Source organism: Mixophyes fleayi, chromosome 12, assembly GCF_038048845.1.
Source record: "Mixophyes fleayi isolate aMixFle1 chromosome 12, aMixFle1.hap1, whole genome shotgun sequence".
Lineage (NCBI taxonomy): Eukaryota > Metazoa > Chordata > Amphibia > Anura > Limnodynastidae > Mixophyes > Mixophyes fleayi.
In genome coordinates this window covers 63,735,522-63,753,420 of record NC_134413.1, presented here as the reverse complement: position 1 = coordinate 63,753,420, position 17,899 = coordinate 63,735,522, and the positions used below count along the sequence as shown (strand labels likewise).

Sequence of the window (17,899 nt, the reverse complement as noted above, 5' to 3'; positions counted from 1 at the left end):
CATGGGTGTGTGGGTTGTGGGGTATGGTAGGGCAGGTAGAACTTTGGAGTACAACATTACTGGATTGGGAATTATCAATGCACATCTGTGGAATAATGGTGTAGGAAGATGAGTATTGTAAGATTTTCCACTGTGGGGATGCGCGTAGATATGTCAACTCGCATGCCTAGTGCCAGAGTTGCAGATGTGAATAATGCATGTGAGGGTTGCATAGGAATTTAAATTGTCATGTTAGGGTTGGAAAGAGTGAAGCTAGATTCTAAGTGGAAAAATGTGGTTAAGAGACTGGCAGTGGCATGTAGGTATGAGGTGGGGGAGGGTGGGGAAATTAATTGTGTAAGAGGTGTGGTGGTGGGGCCTAGTGAGTACACCTATCCTGGACTGGGAGTTCACAATGCAGATCTGGAGACCCATGTGAAATAGATGTGGGAGTATAGGAGTTTTGTAAAATGTTACACTGTGGGGATCGGGGTAGAGAAGTTAAAACACATGCCTGGGTCATTAGCTCATATTTGAAATATGCACATGAGGAGTGGATTGTATTTTAGATGGTGGTGTTAGCAGTGAACAAGGTGAACCTTCAGACTAAGTGAACAACGGTGCTTAAGAGTCTGGCCATGACATTTAGGACAAGGGTGAATGAGGATAGACATAGGGAGGAAGTTTTTCATACAGATGACATGGTTAAAGCTGAAAAGTAATAAAAGGACTAATTAATCTTTGTGATTAATGTTGTACATAGAGTTACAAGTTTGTGGTACATGATAACTTGACCTAAGGAAAATAGAGGCTACTATGGGGGGCTTCTTGGTATGGTATGGGAGGTGGCAAAGAGAATAGAATGTTGGCAGTTCAAGTGGCTGTGTGGGCTGGATTACTTGGGTACATTCTTTCATCTTACTTAGAATTTATGTGTGATTCATAGGTGGGACTCAAGGTCAAAGCTAATGTTAAATCTTTGGGTGACAGAATGTCCATAGTGTGGATTCACCTCACTTCTTACTTGGATATTTATTTCAGAAAATCTCCTGGTCATTTCTTTATGTGTTAGATGTGTTGGCAATTCAGGCCTGAAGGGTTGTGGATGTGGTATACTCTGCAGCATTTTTACACCCTGTGGCTGTGCAAATTTCTATGATTTTCAAGTGATCGGTTATCCTGGTCTTCATGACTCCTGTAGTAAAGCAAATGTTTTTTTCTCTGATTATATTGGTCTGGTTTCTGGAGTTTAAATTGAAGTCTGCAGTTGGTTTGGTCATGGTGTGCTTTGTTGTTTACATGTGAGTCATCTTCTGCAGTGGTAGAAGCCATTTATTCTTTTCCTAGCTAGGTCCTGTTCCTGTGGATGTAGCTCGATGTGAGTATGTTTTTCAGGTCCTGTTCTTTTTTGTAAATTATTCTTGGTGTCTCCTTATTGTCTTTTCAGGATTTTTACCAGTTGTCTGTAGTCGCTGTTGAACTGAGTGATGAATAGTGTTTTTTCTGGTTCTGTGTTGTTACGTCCATAACTATAGTCAGTAAATAAAGATTCTCAGATGCGATTGCTGTGGTTCCAAAGCACAAAGGATTTATTATCAAAGAAAATCAAAGCAAAATTTTGTATACATACGCGTTGTCTCCTTGGCACCAACTCAAGCTTCAATCAGAAGGCTCTGATTTCCAAAACCAGTGCTCAACGCTTTATACACTGAACAGTTGTAAAAGTAGTGACATCACAGAGATACACAGTTACATTGTTAAGTTCTTTCATATTCATAGTTCATAGTCAAGAAGGGTCTTGACCTCCCAAGAACTCAGTACAGCATGGGAGGATTCTTCTAGTCATTATTTCATGGAATTGGCAAGAGTCCTCCTCAAGAATCCCACCTCTAGACCTGTTTACACTGGTTATTATGATCCTTGTGAGCTGGACGTTTAGTGTATGAAAAAGTGATATTATTTATAATTAGTGTTCGCAAGGTGTGAACACTACATAAATAATACCAGAAACATCCTCTAAATATTGCAAACAGATTGATATCAGACACAATGAATTTTGTAAATTGTAAACATTATTTACCCTCTTTACCACTTTGTTTTATATGAAACAACAGACAAATACTAAATTTATTTACATGTTATTATAATTAGGTTATGTATTCATCACATCGCAAATAATTGAAGTGTACAGAAAAAAATACTTTAAAACCTTCATCCGATTATTTATCTTTAACAGTGTTCTCTTTTTTCTGTGTAGCTGAATAGGTGGCTTCTTTCAATGATCTTAGTCTTTTCAAATTCCTGGTTGAGGAGTAGGAGGGGGTTTTTCTTTCTCTCTTTAAATTTCTCTTTTCGGCTTGTGGCCTGGTTTTCGAAGTTTTGGAGAGTAGAGCAATTTCTTTGTAGCTGATTGAATTTTCTACTGGGGATGGTCTGAAGCCAGAGTTTACACACCAGTACCTTCTCATTCTGTACAGGTAACCCAATTACGCAACACCTACACCTCCACAACCACTGCAGAGTGGAAATCTCCAACAAACAAAACACTATTAAATGGACTGTCCCCTACTAATCCCCTTCCTACTTCGACTTCTTTTCCCCTTCCCCAACTCTTATCCTCATTTTTCTTCACATACCTTATTCTTATTTCTTCCCTTTTTATTTGCCTCTCAGGCTGGGGACCTAAGTCACTGTTCTATTTAATTATTTCTCTCGACTGTTTAATTACTGCACTTTTTATTTATGTTTTCTTCACTACCAATGTCAGTGTGGGAAGACCCTTATTGATTTTGTTCCCAGAAGCTCCATCCATGCAGCAAATGGGGTTCTAAAGATACTTACCCTCAGGGAGATAAAGGGGTCTTCCAATTTAAAATAGTGCATGCAGTTCTGCACCCCACTTCTTTTCCATTTTCATTATATAACTCTTTCAACACATGCAACTCATTTCTCAAGGACTCAGAAACAGTTTGTTGGGTTTTTATCTTTTATAATACTGTTGCTTTAAGTTCCACACTTCTTCTCTAACAATTTTCTCCATGCAATCATACTCTTTCCTGGCCACATAATCTGAAGCAGGTAAAACCAGCATTGTGCAGAGAGCAAGAGATTTTCCAATTTCATTTTTGCTCTGCAAACTCCCATGCAGGTTTTCAAAATTTTCCTGCTGGAACTGAATTTCAGACATACCCGTTTGCAAATATTCTTCTAGACATGTTTTAGTCTATTTCTTGCCCATTTTAGCAAAACCAAAATGTACTGGCAGCAATTACTATTTGCTCTATTGGAGTCTTTAAGACAACAATCCTGATCTTTATATATATCCAACACTTTCCACTGGCAATTAGATAGAAACAGGTGCTTTAGCATCCTACACAGGCAAATAAAAAACTTTTGCGCACAGGGTTTCTCCCTGAGCACACCCAACTCACAACTCAGTGAATGACCAGGTGTGGCACTACAAGAACCAGCCATTTTTTAAAAATGTTGCTTTCTTTGCAAAACAAAACGTGCTGAACAGTTCACAGTTGAATTGCTCCTTTCTCTCTCCAAATACAAAATATTTGCTTTTTCTGCAAAACTGCAATCTCCCTACTGCAACTGACTGTTTTATAACAGTTTGGTATGTGATAGCGATATTAAATACATTTCACTCACCACCATTGCATCTGGTTGACTGGATGGACATCTGTGATTTGGCTGTCCTTTGCAACCCTGCTTCTGATATCACATATGACACAAGCACTGCTCTGGTGATGCACACATGAATAACTTCTTGTTTTTTAAATTGTATTTTTATTGTTCCATCACAATAAAGCAACATACACTTCCATCAGGATAACACCAAGTAACCTAACACTGACTAGACATAGTCCTACTGTCTAGATACCAGCCAATGTATGGCATCGGTTGCACTGCACAATACAAAATGCACAATACAGGATTATATACTTGACACTCCTATAGAGTCCTAGCTTAATGAACAGGTGACACTACCACCTTGCCTTTAAAGGGAGTTCTCTACAGGTGTTCTGTAATTACTATTCACTGCATACAAACCCTGCCAGCTTTGCTGTTAGCTGTGAAAATAGACACTTTCAAACCTACTTCAATGCATATAAGATAAATCCCACCATATATTTTTACTTTGTCTCACATGTTTTGCACATACTTGCCAACTTTTCAAATTCATGTGATAGGGGGTAGGAGGAGGCATGGTGGCGTCATGAATTCCCAATGTCCCGCCCATGTTAGGCAATGCCAATTATTACAGCATTTCATGGCATGGGGTGGGGCTTAATGACACAAAATTGCATCATTAAGCTCCGCCTTCATCACAGTCCGGGAGGATGCCTACTCTTCTGGGAGGAAAATTCAGAAGCCTCTCGGAAATTCCGGAGGAGTAGGAAAGTAGGGTCATGCACCTGTATACCTTAGCCTAGGTGCAGTACTATAGATGTACTATAGATGTATGTAACCCTGTCTGCAGCCTTTCCCTGCAGACTGTCAGTTGAACACCTAACTCCTTTATTAGATGCCTGTGGAAAATCACTCCCTTTGTCACAATATGTGGTTAGCTGCAGATTCATCATGTAGTAAGATTGCTGTCACTCTCAAAATGGTGGTCCTGCTAATTCCCAGAATACAAACATGAAGTCTTTGCAACTGAAGGTCTAAGAAGCTACATAGCAATAAAAATAATACCCACATCCATCCCACTCAGTTCTGATTTATGGATGGTCATTTATTTACCCGTGTATGCAAAATTGGTGCTACATATTGGACCCTGGTTTGTGAATATTCCGAGATTTCACGGTGGCTAAGTGGTTAGCACTTCTGCCTCACAGCGCTGGGGTCATGAGTTAAATTCCCAACCATGGCCTTAACTGTGTGGAGTTTGTATGTTCTCTCCGTGTTTGCGTGGATTTCCGCCGGGTGCTCTGGTTACTTCCCACACTCCAAAACATACTTGTAGGTTAATTGGCTGCTATCAAAATTGACCCTAGTCTGTCTCTGTGTGTGTTTGTGTGTGTGCGTGTGTATGTTAGGGAATTTAGACTGTAAGCTTCAATGGGGCAGAGACTGATGTGAATGAATAAGTTCTCTGATCAGCGCTGCGGAATCAGTGGCGCTATATAAATAAATGCTGATGATAATGATGATGATGATTTGGCCCCAAATTGAGGATTTAGTTTTTACTAGTGCACAACTAAAGTTTACCCACTAGTACTAGTTAATAAACTGGCTGGTTAATTTTGCTATAAAACCTTGTCCTGTGGAGGACCCTTCACTTTCACCAGAAAGAGACTAAATTGGTTTCTTAATTTTCTTTGAGCATTTATAACATTTATGTCAATATGTATATGCTGATTTAGCACTGATTTCACCAGTTTAACATACTTTGTATTATTGTTGGAATCCATTTGCAAGTTTGACAAATAAATCTGATATGCTTTATTAATATATTATATTTTACTTTTAATGTGGAAACATATTCTAATTTTATGGATATACTCCTTGTTGCTTTGTTCTAGCATTCTCTGTGTGTTCGGTTTACACTACTCTGCAGTTTACTAATAAATTATTACCCACTATAGTCTTGTTGGCTTATATATTCTTGAATTGTCGTTAAAAGTCAGCTAAGGTATTATAAGGGACCGTAATGGCAGATATTGCTCACTGATAACCAAACTAAGCAGAGGCTTCTATACCAGTTAAATGTATGTTAAATCTAATTTTATTTTGTAAGTCTACTTTTGTAGGAAGTTGCTCTGCTATCTCTTTTTAAGAAAACCATGATAAAGTTAATCTAAGAAAATGTAATATTACTGCATGTGTGTATTCCAGTGAACATGCAAATCTGTGAATTCGCAGCTCCACCATTCTGCGAGTTACAGCAATCTCACTCCATGATAGTCCTGAATCTGCAGCTAAGCACATGATGTGATGGCATACCATGTCTGTAGTGAACAAGAAACACATGCAATAAGGCTTCTGCCATAATCGTCATCATTTTATTGCTTTTTGGAGTTTGAGGGGAAGAGTTTCAATAAATCAAATGTCCCTCAGCTGGTATATCTCTAGAAATATTCTCATTTATATTGCTATGCTGTGCTCCAGGAATCCATGGTTCAGCCAGTAAGTACTTAAACTACAGCTTATTCAATATGTACATTCATAGTATCCTGTCACACTTCTACTAGGAAAAGTAAGGGTTATATACTGTCAGTCGGGAATAGCACCACCAGAAATAGTGATATAGAGTCTAACATGCCGGTGGTCTTCACCAGGGACACAAAAAGTTTGAACTTCACTGCAAGGTGACATGCAGGTTGCAGTCTTAAGCCTGTCGAAGTCGTATAATTGGATGAACGAAAGTATATTGGTTAATATTGATTTACCGTGCGATTGTGATCAGTATGCCACGTAACACGCAATCACGCAGTAAAACATGCATGCACACACTAGCACTCTAACATTTAGTTATATATATATTTCATATTAAAATGGTTCCATTCCACAGTGATTTATGAGCAGATGGTATTTAGTTTATAGATATATATATATATATATATATATATATATATATATATATATTAAGGTTATATGAACACTTATATGATGATGTAGGTTCAGGTTACAGGAAACATGTCATGTTTTGTATAATTTTAATCCCCTATTCAACAGCAGTTGTCCGGTTCATTCGCCAAAGGGATCGCACATTGCATACTCTAGTTAGCGTTGTTAGGGAATAAATGTTTAAACTGTTACTGACTGTGTATTGTGAATAGACTAGCCTAAACTGGTTTCTGGGCAGGAGAATCATCTGGAATGTTGACCCTCACCCTTGGAGGGGGTTGTTTGAACTGGTCTATGACCTGTTTACACTGGACCCTCCTGAAGCTTGGACCTATAGAAGCAAGCCACGTCATCTGCATTGTTTTCTCTGTAACACTGAGTGTATATAATATAGCTTTGCTGACACTGGCTTCAGTCATCTCTGACCACAGTATTCTGGAGGGAAGTACTGTAAGCTGGTACCAGCAGAGCACAGCAAAGGGCATGGCGGTATGTATGTATATATTTGGTATCGGCTGTATGGTATTATATTTATGTATTGAACTGCTAAATTTTGCATCTGCTAAATAAATTATTTTGTGCTTTGGAAACACAAGCAATCGCTTAGACAATGCTTATTGGAAAACGAAAAAATTACTTTAATAAGCCGTTTCTCCAGGAATGACAAATGTGTTAGGCAAAAGAGTGGTTAAAACTATCTAAGGATAGGATCACAAGCGAAAATCACAAACAGTAGACAAGCTGGGTAACTGGTACACAGAAGAATCATATAGGAACAACTCTGGGAGAGGCCTAATAATTGGCAACATACTGATCTCAGAGCCAGTTTTAATAGGGCTGACATTTTGAAAAGGGGTGGAGTCTAGAGAAATTGATGTGACATCAGAAGGTGACGGTGGGGTGGGGCAAGAACCACATTGCCGCACCCCACCGCTATGGACTAGAAGAAACATAGCAGAGAATTCTAGAAGCGTAATGGACCTCTAAGTGAGGGACAGACTCCGGGTCTCGCACATGACTGTAATCCCTGCTCTTAGGGGTGGGCTCTAAACACTCAACAGAAGGCTTCAAAGGAAACTTTTGATGGAGAGTGGGAGCATGAGTGTCAGTAGCTTTAACATATGAACCCTTCAGATCAGGGTCAGGTGTGGGATATATCCATTGATTTCATTCATGAATAAATCCCATGCAATGGGGTGTTAACATTCTTCAGCAATGCAATCATTTAGTTTCTTTTACCAGAGATGTATCTGAATTGACCACCAAGGGAAAACAGCCCTCTGCTGCATAACTGGTTGTTTTTTTTGGTAGATGAAAAAGTCAGTTAAAATCAATGTCTGTCGTAATACCTTTATAGGTGGCAAGCTGTCTGACTAGTAATCGGACAGAGGAGGAGGTATTTCTATGACATGCAGCATCTGATCAACTCATTGTTTCAAAACATCAAATCTACTTTTCGCAATGAATTGTATCAAGTGATTGCTGACTTCTAAAAAGATATCACAGACATTAGGAACCATGTGGAAGCCCTAGAATCCTAGTCAAATTAAATGTGTCCATCCCCAGGAAAAGCCAACAGCGAAATATCTTCTCTATATATAGAAATGTGAGGATATTGAAAATAGAGCTATTTGTAACAATATCCGCCTCAAAGGCATCCCTGAATCAGTTAACGCTCAAGTCCTCCCAAACCTTCTTATGGATCTCTTCAAGTCCATCCTACCAGAATCTTTGAACACAGAACTCCTATATGATACATCGCCATTCATAACATTCTAGTAAATGAATTTTATGGGGAAAAAAAGAAAAAAGAAAAACATGTTAATGACTATATTGTTAACAGGTGACATCAAAAGATTTTTTTTTGTGAGCGTTCTTTTGAGACTTTATATTCCACATATGTATTGGATGTATCAGACAGTATATTGTCTGTTAAAGTAATGTGCAACAAGACCCATATTCAACACCCCTTAGATTGTATGCTCCTTTGAGCAGGGTCATCCTCTCCTCCTGTCTTCACCACTTTTAACTCTGCTCTTCAGCTACCTTTCCTTCCTCCTCTTGGACTCTCTTCCCCCCCTGTGCCCTCTCATTTCCTCCTCTCCCCCCTGGGGGTCTCCCTGTCATCCATGCCGTCCTTCTTGGGCTCCGTCGTATGCAGACCTTCCCCTCTCCCCTCCCCCACCCCTAGCTGTGCTTTGAGCTCTCAGAGTTATTGTGCTTATTGTTTACTGTACTGTGCTGTCTCTCCTCGTATTGTAATTTCGTTTGTCCCTGTACGGCGCTACGGACACTTAGTAGCGCCCTATAAATAAAAATTAATAATAATAATAATAACAACAGATGTATCTTCAGGCCCACTCCTAGATAAATACAGGTGTGCAATTTATTTTCATTCTAAAAGCCCACAAAAGACTCACCTTTCCCCTTCCCCTCCAATTTTCCAAGGGAAGCTATTTCTAGTCCTTTTTTGCCTCTACTGCTTCGAAATATAGAGTTGTGGCCATTCTTGTCTATAATACAGTCCAACTCTTTGCACAACATGTAAATGTAAATATAGATGGCAAATTTAATATGTAATTGGCTCCCTAATGCCAGTTACTGAAGTCTGTTGTTATTCTCTCAACTCTGGTAAGATCCCTTCTCTACTGAGTCTTTTTAAGCAAATTGAGAAAAATGCCCATTCAACCTGGTTCTAATAGAGACTTTAATATGATCCTGTGCCTTTACTAGATAGTTTGCCTCATCCCCAGCCCTGTGACGTTGGCAAATAAATTTTCTATATTTTTTAAAGATCACCTTCTCCTAGACACTTGTCGAGTAACAAATGGTTCCTACTGAGGCTATGCCTTTTATACTGGCCCCAACTGAGTTTACAATCACATTGACTTTAGCTTACTGGACTCTTGCCACCAATTTTAACAGCGGTGGTGTATACTCTTTCACCTGGAAGATCATTTGTTTGTCTCTATTCAATTAACTATTTTTGACAGTCTTCCTGGAGGCTAGATGAAAGTCTTGCTTAGTCCCGCTAATTGTCTGGAACTGACAGAGACTTAGTTCTTCGCTATCAATAAATCACCTAATCTTGCTGACTCATCGTTCTTAGAAGCCCATAAAGCCACATTCAGAGGCAAATTCATTAGCATAGAGAAATCGCTTATTAGTAGACTTGAATCCCAAATTCAATCCTACTTCAGTCAACACAAAGAATCAATCAGCTCCAATTACTTCAAAGTTATCTTCTCTGTAAAGGTCACCTAAATTCGGTTTTGGTTAAATAAACTGCCAGGTCCCTTTTATGAGAAAAGCAATAATTTGTATTCCCTTCTTTCCATTTCTTAAATTAGGGTTTTACTGACAAAACCATTAACATCCCAGACCTAATACCATAAGGGAATTCCAATGCTTCTACACTTATTTATACAATCTGGGCACTTACCATCCTTCTCTTCTGACCTAGAACTAGCAATAGATGACTACCTGGCAAATTCCCAAAACTCTCTCCAAAGGCTACAGAGCTGTTCAACTCGATGATGTAAGATGAAGAAATGGTAGACACTTCATTCTATGAAGGTGGTATCGGCCCCAGGACTGGACATACTCTAGGCTTTGTATTACAAAAAATTGGCGGGTGTACTGGTTTCCAAGCTTACCACCCTTTTTATCTCAATTCTGGAGGGTGGAAAGTTTGTTCCTGTCAAAATGAGTGCCAAGATTATCCCTAAAGAAGTAGTTACTGCCCTATTTCTCAGTTATAAAAGTACCTTAAGACCTTTGCTAAAGTCCTCATTAACAAACTCAACCTGATACAGCATAGTGTATTGGATAGAAATCCTTTACAAATGCAGCAGTGCACTACACAAGTAGAGTACTATAAGGAAGTGTGAGACAAACTTTTATCAGTAAGCTGGATTCATAAATGCGGTTTAAGCTGAACATTGATGGACGTAGTTACATATGGCATGCTCTTTATTTAGCGTTGTCTGTAATTGCTTCTGACATGCTATCATTGATAATTATTTTCCACCAGGTGTATCTCACGAAATGTGCATCTGAAAATACCCATATTTTATGCAACATATTTTGTGCCTGTGCTTTTGTTGTTTTATTTACACAAATGTATTTAACTCTAAATGAGTCTCGAAAGTACTATTCTACACTGTTATGTTCGTCTAGTTACTATTCAATGAATATTGTCCTTTTCGAATAGTGTGGTTCCAACTCACAAAGTGATTTAATAGCAGGAAGCAAAAGAATAACAATTAATAAAATAAGTACAGCTGATTACATATGCAGGGGCTCTGGATCCAGCATACAGTCATTCAATCCTGAAGTCTGTAGTCAGGAAGACTATGATAGTCCCAGAGCCCAGTTTATATACAGTTGGTGTTACATTGAAAACAGTAGAGATGACTTGGCATGTTTCCATTGGTTCAGGTTTCAGGACAGTCCGGTATAATTCAGGTAACAGGTCAGTTCAAACGATGCCCTAAAAGGGTGGGGGTCAACTCTCCAACAGCTGCATACGTATCTTCCCGCCAAACAGCTGGTTCAAACTGGTCTATTTGCATTACACACACAATACCATTCTGATCATTAATTCCCTATTATCCATAACTTGCATACGCAAGGTACGATCTCTTAGCTGATAGAAATGGATGTCTGAGGATAAATAGGGGATTAGAATGACACTAAACATGATACGTTTCCTGTATCCTGAACCTTAGATCTCAATAAAGTGCTTTTAATATTATTATATTTAACTATTAACTCTATTACATTTGATTATGAATGAGTATGTGTTGGAACTATTTTAAGGTGAACTATAAACCAGTGAATGTGGAAGTGTAAATGTGTGTAGAAGTGTTTGCACATGTTGTGGTTAAATACGCCCTTCCACACCGTAGCATGCTATTCGCATATTTTCAGACAAAGACAACCAAATTGATGAATATTAATTTGAAACGACTACATCCAATTATTTGACTTTTACAGCTCCACCCTTTGATAGTGCAAAAAACTATCACCTAATTATGCTTTCTATTTCAGGATTATAATGCAGTTCTTCATTAACCTTGATACATGTACTTCTCATCACCATTACAGTCTAATTTTCAGTGTTCACCTCAGAAGAACGTTTTTCCAAACTTTATCACAGTAGGAACACATCTGACACATAAGCCAATTACTAAGATGATACCAAATATAAGAATAAGGAGCTTACCTATACCAGCAACCAATTCCTGTACCCACTCCCATAGACCTGAGAACATTTTGCAGGATTCAATCACGAGAACCATCCTGCTACCTTTTCTCCTATCTTGTACATTGAGTAATTATGGTTCGTCCAAAATTCCCATTTTAATTGTAAGATTTCATTCATTTTCTGGTCAATAACTTCTTTGGGGGGTCAGTATTATTGGTAATGTATGTGCAACATTTGACACCAAATTGGGTTGTTGGGTCACACAATATCCACCAGTAATAGATGAGAGATAATTTAACACCAGTCTATGTTGCACTAGCTCATTTTTATAAGCCTGTATCTCATTACACGTATACCTGAAAGTTTCATCATAAATCTCTGTAATATTGTCTATCAATTTAGCCACGTCTTGAATATAACTAAACTTTAAAGTTCCCAGAGCGATCATTGTGGGATCTAATAGAACCATAATTTGGAAACCAATAGTTTCACTAATTAACTTTGTAGCTACATGTTCTTTACCAGGAATCATATTTATTTTGCCACAATGTTCATACTGTGTGTGTACGCATGGAGGTGATGTAGTTCTATGGATATATATCATCTCCTCATGTGTAATTGTCATAACCTCAGGAACCAATTTTCCTAGAAAACATAAATCCTTGGAACTCGGAGTTAACCAGGAGTAAGTCTTTCTTCCACAAACATAATACACATCATCTGGCAGGATATAAGGTACAGTACGATCATTGATAACATTACACAAAGTTTTGACAAAACTCCCCATGCCTATTGTCTCCATCTGCTCAAGACAAGTTTCAGCATGGATAACATTTTCACAATAACTTAGAGGAGCTTTCTCAACAAATACTCTCCTATGTCTGTTCATATGCCCTGGTCTATGATGTCCATCACTATTCCTGGTTATTGGTGATCTTGAAAGTCTCCCATCAATAACAATGTGATGAGCCATTGTCTGATCAGGTTGGTCAGCTTCCCAATTCTCCAGTCTCTTTACATGTGAGATAGACACAACAAAGAACGATCTAAGGAGTATTGGCAAAGCTTTAGACTAGGGGACCTTGTGAAATTATTCCTCCCGTCTATGGACCTCCCTCCCTGTAACTCGAGGACCTCAGAGATGTTTAATGGGAATGGTACTAGTCTTATATTATGTTGTCTCTGAGGCACATGTGAGCACACCCAGCACTCAGTTTAGTTTAAGACCTTACCCACTAGGGAGTGATAATCTTCTACAGGATACCTGCCCAAATCCAGATTACTATTGGACTGGCATCGCTGGATGTACCTCTCTTCAACTAGGGAGTCACAGTACTTACAGATACAATATTCCTCAGACAATAGCCCCTCACACTGTCTCCGAGTTCCAGAGCTAGCAGATCTTTCCATGACACCTGAACTGAGTTTGACAACAGGCTGTACTGATTGTTCTATCAACTTTTCCTCCAACTCCACTTCATCAATATCACTACCGGACCCTTTCTCTGTCATCTGTCCTCCATAACAAAAATAGAATGCCATAAAAAGAATAAAAATGAGAAAAATCCTGGAGCAAGAAGAGTATAAAAACCGCCACTCCATTCCTGGGATAATAGTCTGTTCAACGTCCTTGGCTCAGGTGTCTTAGCTGCAGTCTTTAGGTCTCCCGAAACAGGTTCGCAATCAACAAATCTGTGTTGTCAGTCTCGGCTTTGCTTTGTACCTTCTCCGGGTTGTTGATTTTCAAGCAATGAGTAAAATGGACCCAAGTGTCTCTTTCTGCTACCTTTAGAGATGTGGTACTGATCATCAACGCTTGACACGTGCCTTCCCAACGTTCTGTTAAACAACCTCAGCGTAAGAAATTGCGGATCATAACATATTCCCCAGGTTCAACATCATGACAGCTTGTTTCTGGCATACCAGGTGACAGCATTTTGAGTTTCAGTTGCTGTTGTCTTAGCTGTTTGCTCATTTTTATGAGATATTGCACAGTCACTTCATTATTGCATTTTAAATTGTCCTGTGGACCTATGATCAAATGGGGTTGTCTGCCATAAAGTATTTCAAAGGGGGATAGATTAAGAGGAGGTCTGGGAGTGGTTCTGATGCTATGGAGGACTAGTGTCAAAGTTTCTGGCCACGCCAATCCAGTTTCAGACATCTTACTCAGTTTGTTCTTAATGGTGCCATTTAACCTTTCCACCTTACCACTCGCTTGTGGTCGGTAATGAGTATTAAGTCTGCTATCGATTCCCATAAGTTTATACATGTTCTGTAAGATATCACTAGTAAAATGAGTACCCCTATCACTTTCAATGATTGTAGGGATACCATATCTGCATAGAAATTCCTGAACAATTTTCTTAGCAGTAAAAACAGCAGTATTAGTGGCAGCTGGAAATGCCTCTACCCAATTAGAAAACATATCAGTACAATCTTATACTTATTTGAGATTCCTGCAAGGTGGTAACTGGATGAAGTCAATTGGTATTACCGTCTGTAGGAGGGATATGGGAAGGGTTTAGTTGGTATTGTCTTCCTGACATTTTTCCTCAAACAAGTAAGACAAGACATTGCCTTCTTACTGGCTTGAGAAGCAAAGCCTGGTGCACACCAGTATGCTTTAACCAGCTTACACATACCTTCTTTACATAGATCAGTCAGACCATGTGCTGCCTCAGCCAGGCCTGGGTAATATGCTCTGGGAGCCACGGGCCTACCTTGTCTATCTCTCCAGAGTCCAGAGGACTCTTGACCACATCCCTTCGCCTTCCAGACCGCATTTTCCTGTAGGGAACACAAATCTTGCATTTCAATTAATTTCTGTGTATTGTCTGAAAAACCATTATTTTGTCAGTTGATACATTTACAGGTAACCCTGCTGCCCATTTGGCAGCTTCATCCGCCCTGCTACTGCGTATTGACACTGGGTCTTCTTCGCATGTGTGGGCTTTGCATTTGATGACGGCTACTGCCTTAGGTAACTGTATCGCTGTCAAGAGTCCTTTTATGTGATGTGAATGTGCTACTGGTGTGCCTGCTGCTGTCATAAAGCTCCTAAGATGCCAAAGGGCCCCTATATCATGCACTACCCCGAAGGCGTACCTAGAGTCAGTGTGTACATTAGCTGATTTACCCTCCGCTAACTCACACGCTCTCCTTAGTGCCACTAGTTCGGCCACTTGGACTGAGTGAGGTGGGCCAAGTGGTTCAGCTTCTATAACATCCTCATCATCTACAACAGCGTAACTGGTACATAGTTCTCCTGTGTCTGTCTATCTATGGCAACTCCCATCCATGTAAAATGTAAAATCTACATTTTCTAAGGGTGGGTTACGTATGTCAGGTCTCGCAGTAATTCTCTGGTTCACATATTCAATACAATCATATGTATCAGTATACTTGCAAAACTCACCCCCAACCAGAGTCTCTTCTCCTTTCACCCTTTGTGCATCTCGAGGCACATATGGTAGGTGTGTATCAGGATTTAAAGTATTGCACCATTTGATGGTGATGTTTACAGGTGCCATCAGAGCTAGTTCCCACTTTGTGAACCTTGCTGAAGAGACATGTCTGGTTTGAGCAGCTGCTGCTACACTTCTTAAACACGTTGGGAGTGATCTTGCCACAGTGTCCAATTGCGCACTGTAGTATGCTACTGGTCTGCTAGTGTCACTATGTTTCTGTGTCAGGACACCTGTCGCACAACCATTAGCTTCCGTACACTATAACTCAAAGGGCTTTTCGTTATCAGGTATTCCCAAGGCAGGTGCTTTAGTCATATAATCTTTAAGGTTAAAGAATGCCTGCTCTGACTCTGTGTGTAACACGCTCAAGTTTGAGAATGAAACTAACTCCTGCAATGGTAATGCCAGAAGAGAAAAACCTGGGAACCATGAACTACAATATCCACACATCCCCAAGAAAGTACGGATCTACTGTTGGTTCTGTGGCAGGGTCATGTTCTGTATAGCCTGGATTCTGTCTGTTGTCAAGTGTCTTAGCCCCTGGGTGAGACAGTGTCCCAAGTATTTAACCTTAGTCTGACATGGCTGTAATTTCCCCCTTGCAACCTTGTGTCCTGTTTGTGAAAAAATGAAGCAGCAACAATTTAGTATCATTTAAACATGACATAAACGAATCAGAGCACAACAACAAATCATCTACATATTGAATTAGAACAAACATATTGCTTGGTTGGAAGGATTGCAAGCAGTCATGTTAGGCTTGGGAGAAAATACTGGGGCTGTCAATGAACCCCTGGGGAATCCTTGTCCATATATATTGCACCCCCTTGTAGGAGAATGCAAAGAGATATTGACAGTCTGGGTGAAGGGGGGCCGAGAAAAAGGCAGAACAAAGATCAATGACAGTGAAATGACTGGCAGAAGGTGGAAACTGCATAAGGATGACAGCGTGATTGGGCACTACGGGGAATTGGCTCTCAACAACATTCCCCTTCGGTCCTAGACTAATCTATAGTCCCTTCCCCCACTCTTCTTTACTGGGAAAATGGGACTATTAGCTGTCCTTTATGTAGAAATTAAGATTCCTTGCTGCAACAGCCTCTCAATTACAGGATACAACCCTAATTTCACCTCCGGTTTTAATAGGTACTGTGGAATCTTTGGAGCATGCCTGCCACTTTTCATATTAGCCATTAAATGAGCTATATTTGCCATCAATCCTGTGTCCTGTCCATCTTTGGTCCATAGGGAACCCGGTATTTGCAATAACATCTCCTTTACTTGTGATGGACTTTGTTCTATAACGACAGAGTGTAGCATTAACCTTTGTGGGGTGTTCAATATGTCCTGTACCTCATGTGCAACCTTTCCTGGTATGTCTAGAAATACACTATCAGGTGTACAGTAAATTACAAATCCCATTTTGCACAACAAACCCCTGCCCAATAAGTTAGTAGGAGCCGCTGCAGCCAAGAGAAATGAATGCTTGGTGTGCAGAGGCCCAATAGAATCTTCCACGGGTATAGTCTAAGGGTAATGTAGCACTTTACCCATTACTCCCATAGCTGGAACAGTTTTGTTACCTGTAGATATAAAGTAGAAGTTATCACTGACCTGGCCCTCCCTGTATCTACAAGAAAAGTTTGTTTTGTGCCAGATATATCAACTGCCATTGTAGGTTATTCACTAAGATTCTCAGTTAACCTAACTGGCTGTAGAGTACAGATATGACTTGACCCCTACTGCTGGCTATCATTCTACCACAAAGCATTTGCTGCTATGATGTGTGCGGTTAACTGCTGGGAATTTTCTGTTTGTCTCCTTTGTGGGTATCTATGTGATTCCCCCCTAGGTGCCCCTGATCTTCTCTTTTTACAGTACTTCATTATGTGTCCCTCTTTGTGGAAGTGAAAACACTTCACTGACGTATGCTGTTTTCTGTATGTGTTGTAAGTTTGTGGTTGTGGATAATTACCATCATTAGCCTATCACTTTGCGCCTCTTTCTTCTTACATATATTTTTATCATGCGCCACGGCAGACTCTCCAAGAGCATCCACCGTGATTCCTCTCCAGTTAGGTAAAGAGATTTGTACCCTGGTCTTCAGATATTCCTTCAGACCATCCATTAGCACCGTAACAGCTACTTCCCTGTGATGCACGTCATCCTTTATATCTGATATCCCTGTGCACTGGGTCATTGCTGACAGAGCTCTAGCAAAATAATCTGCTGCAGTCTCATTATCTTTTTTATTTGATAGTAAAAATTTTGCTCCAGTTCACAACTACTGAAAAGTATATGGCCAACTGTGAGATTATTCGTTTGATATTTTCTTGATTATCATCATCCGTTAAGGATATATCTTCCTCCAATTTACAATTCTTAATAAACTTTTGTATATCAATATTGGGAGGAAGACAGGCCCTCAAAACCACTCGCCAATCTTTATTTTTTAGCTCATGTGCATTACCTAAATCTTTAACGAATTTCTGACATTCGGCCAACTCTTATCTAGGATCTGGAAAATCGGACATAATTGAATGAAGCTCAGATCTAGTCCATGAACTATGCATTGCTACATGTTTTATAGGGACTACACCATCTTTGTCCGCTTGTCTCAGAATTACTGTTTTGGTACAATGAATGTTCCTCTGTCTATTAC

The 17,899-nt window shown here is 39.6% G+C and overlaps 1 protein-coding gene across 1 annotated transcript in view; it reads right to left on the bottom strand.

The window, feature by feature from the left end:
• The window catches only part of LOC142108315 (olfactory receptor 6C4-like), a 28,357-nt gene extending 10,920 nt beyond the window's left edge, over positions 1 to 17,437 (bottom strand). Inside the window, exon 1 of the mRNA XM_075191949.1 lies at positions 17,213 to 17,437. Coding sequence (XP_075048050.1) covers positions 17,213 to 17,437 — 225 coding nt within the window. The remainder of the gene's footprint in view (positions 1 to 17,212) is intronic.
• Positions 17,438 to 17,899: the final 462 nt, after the last annotated feature.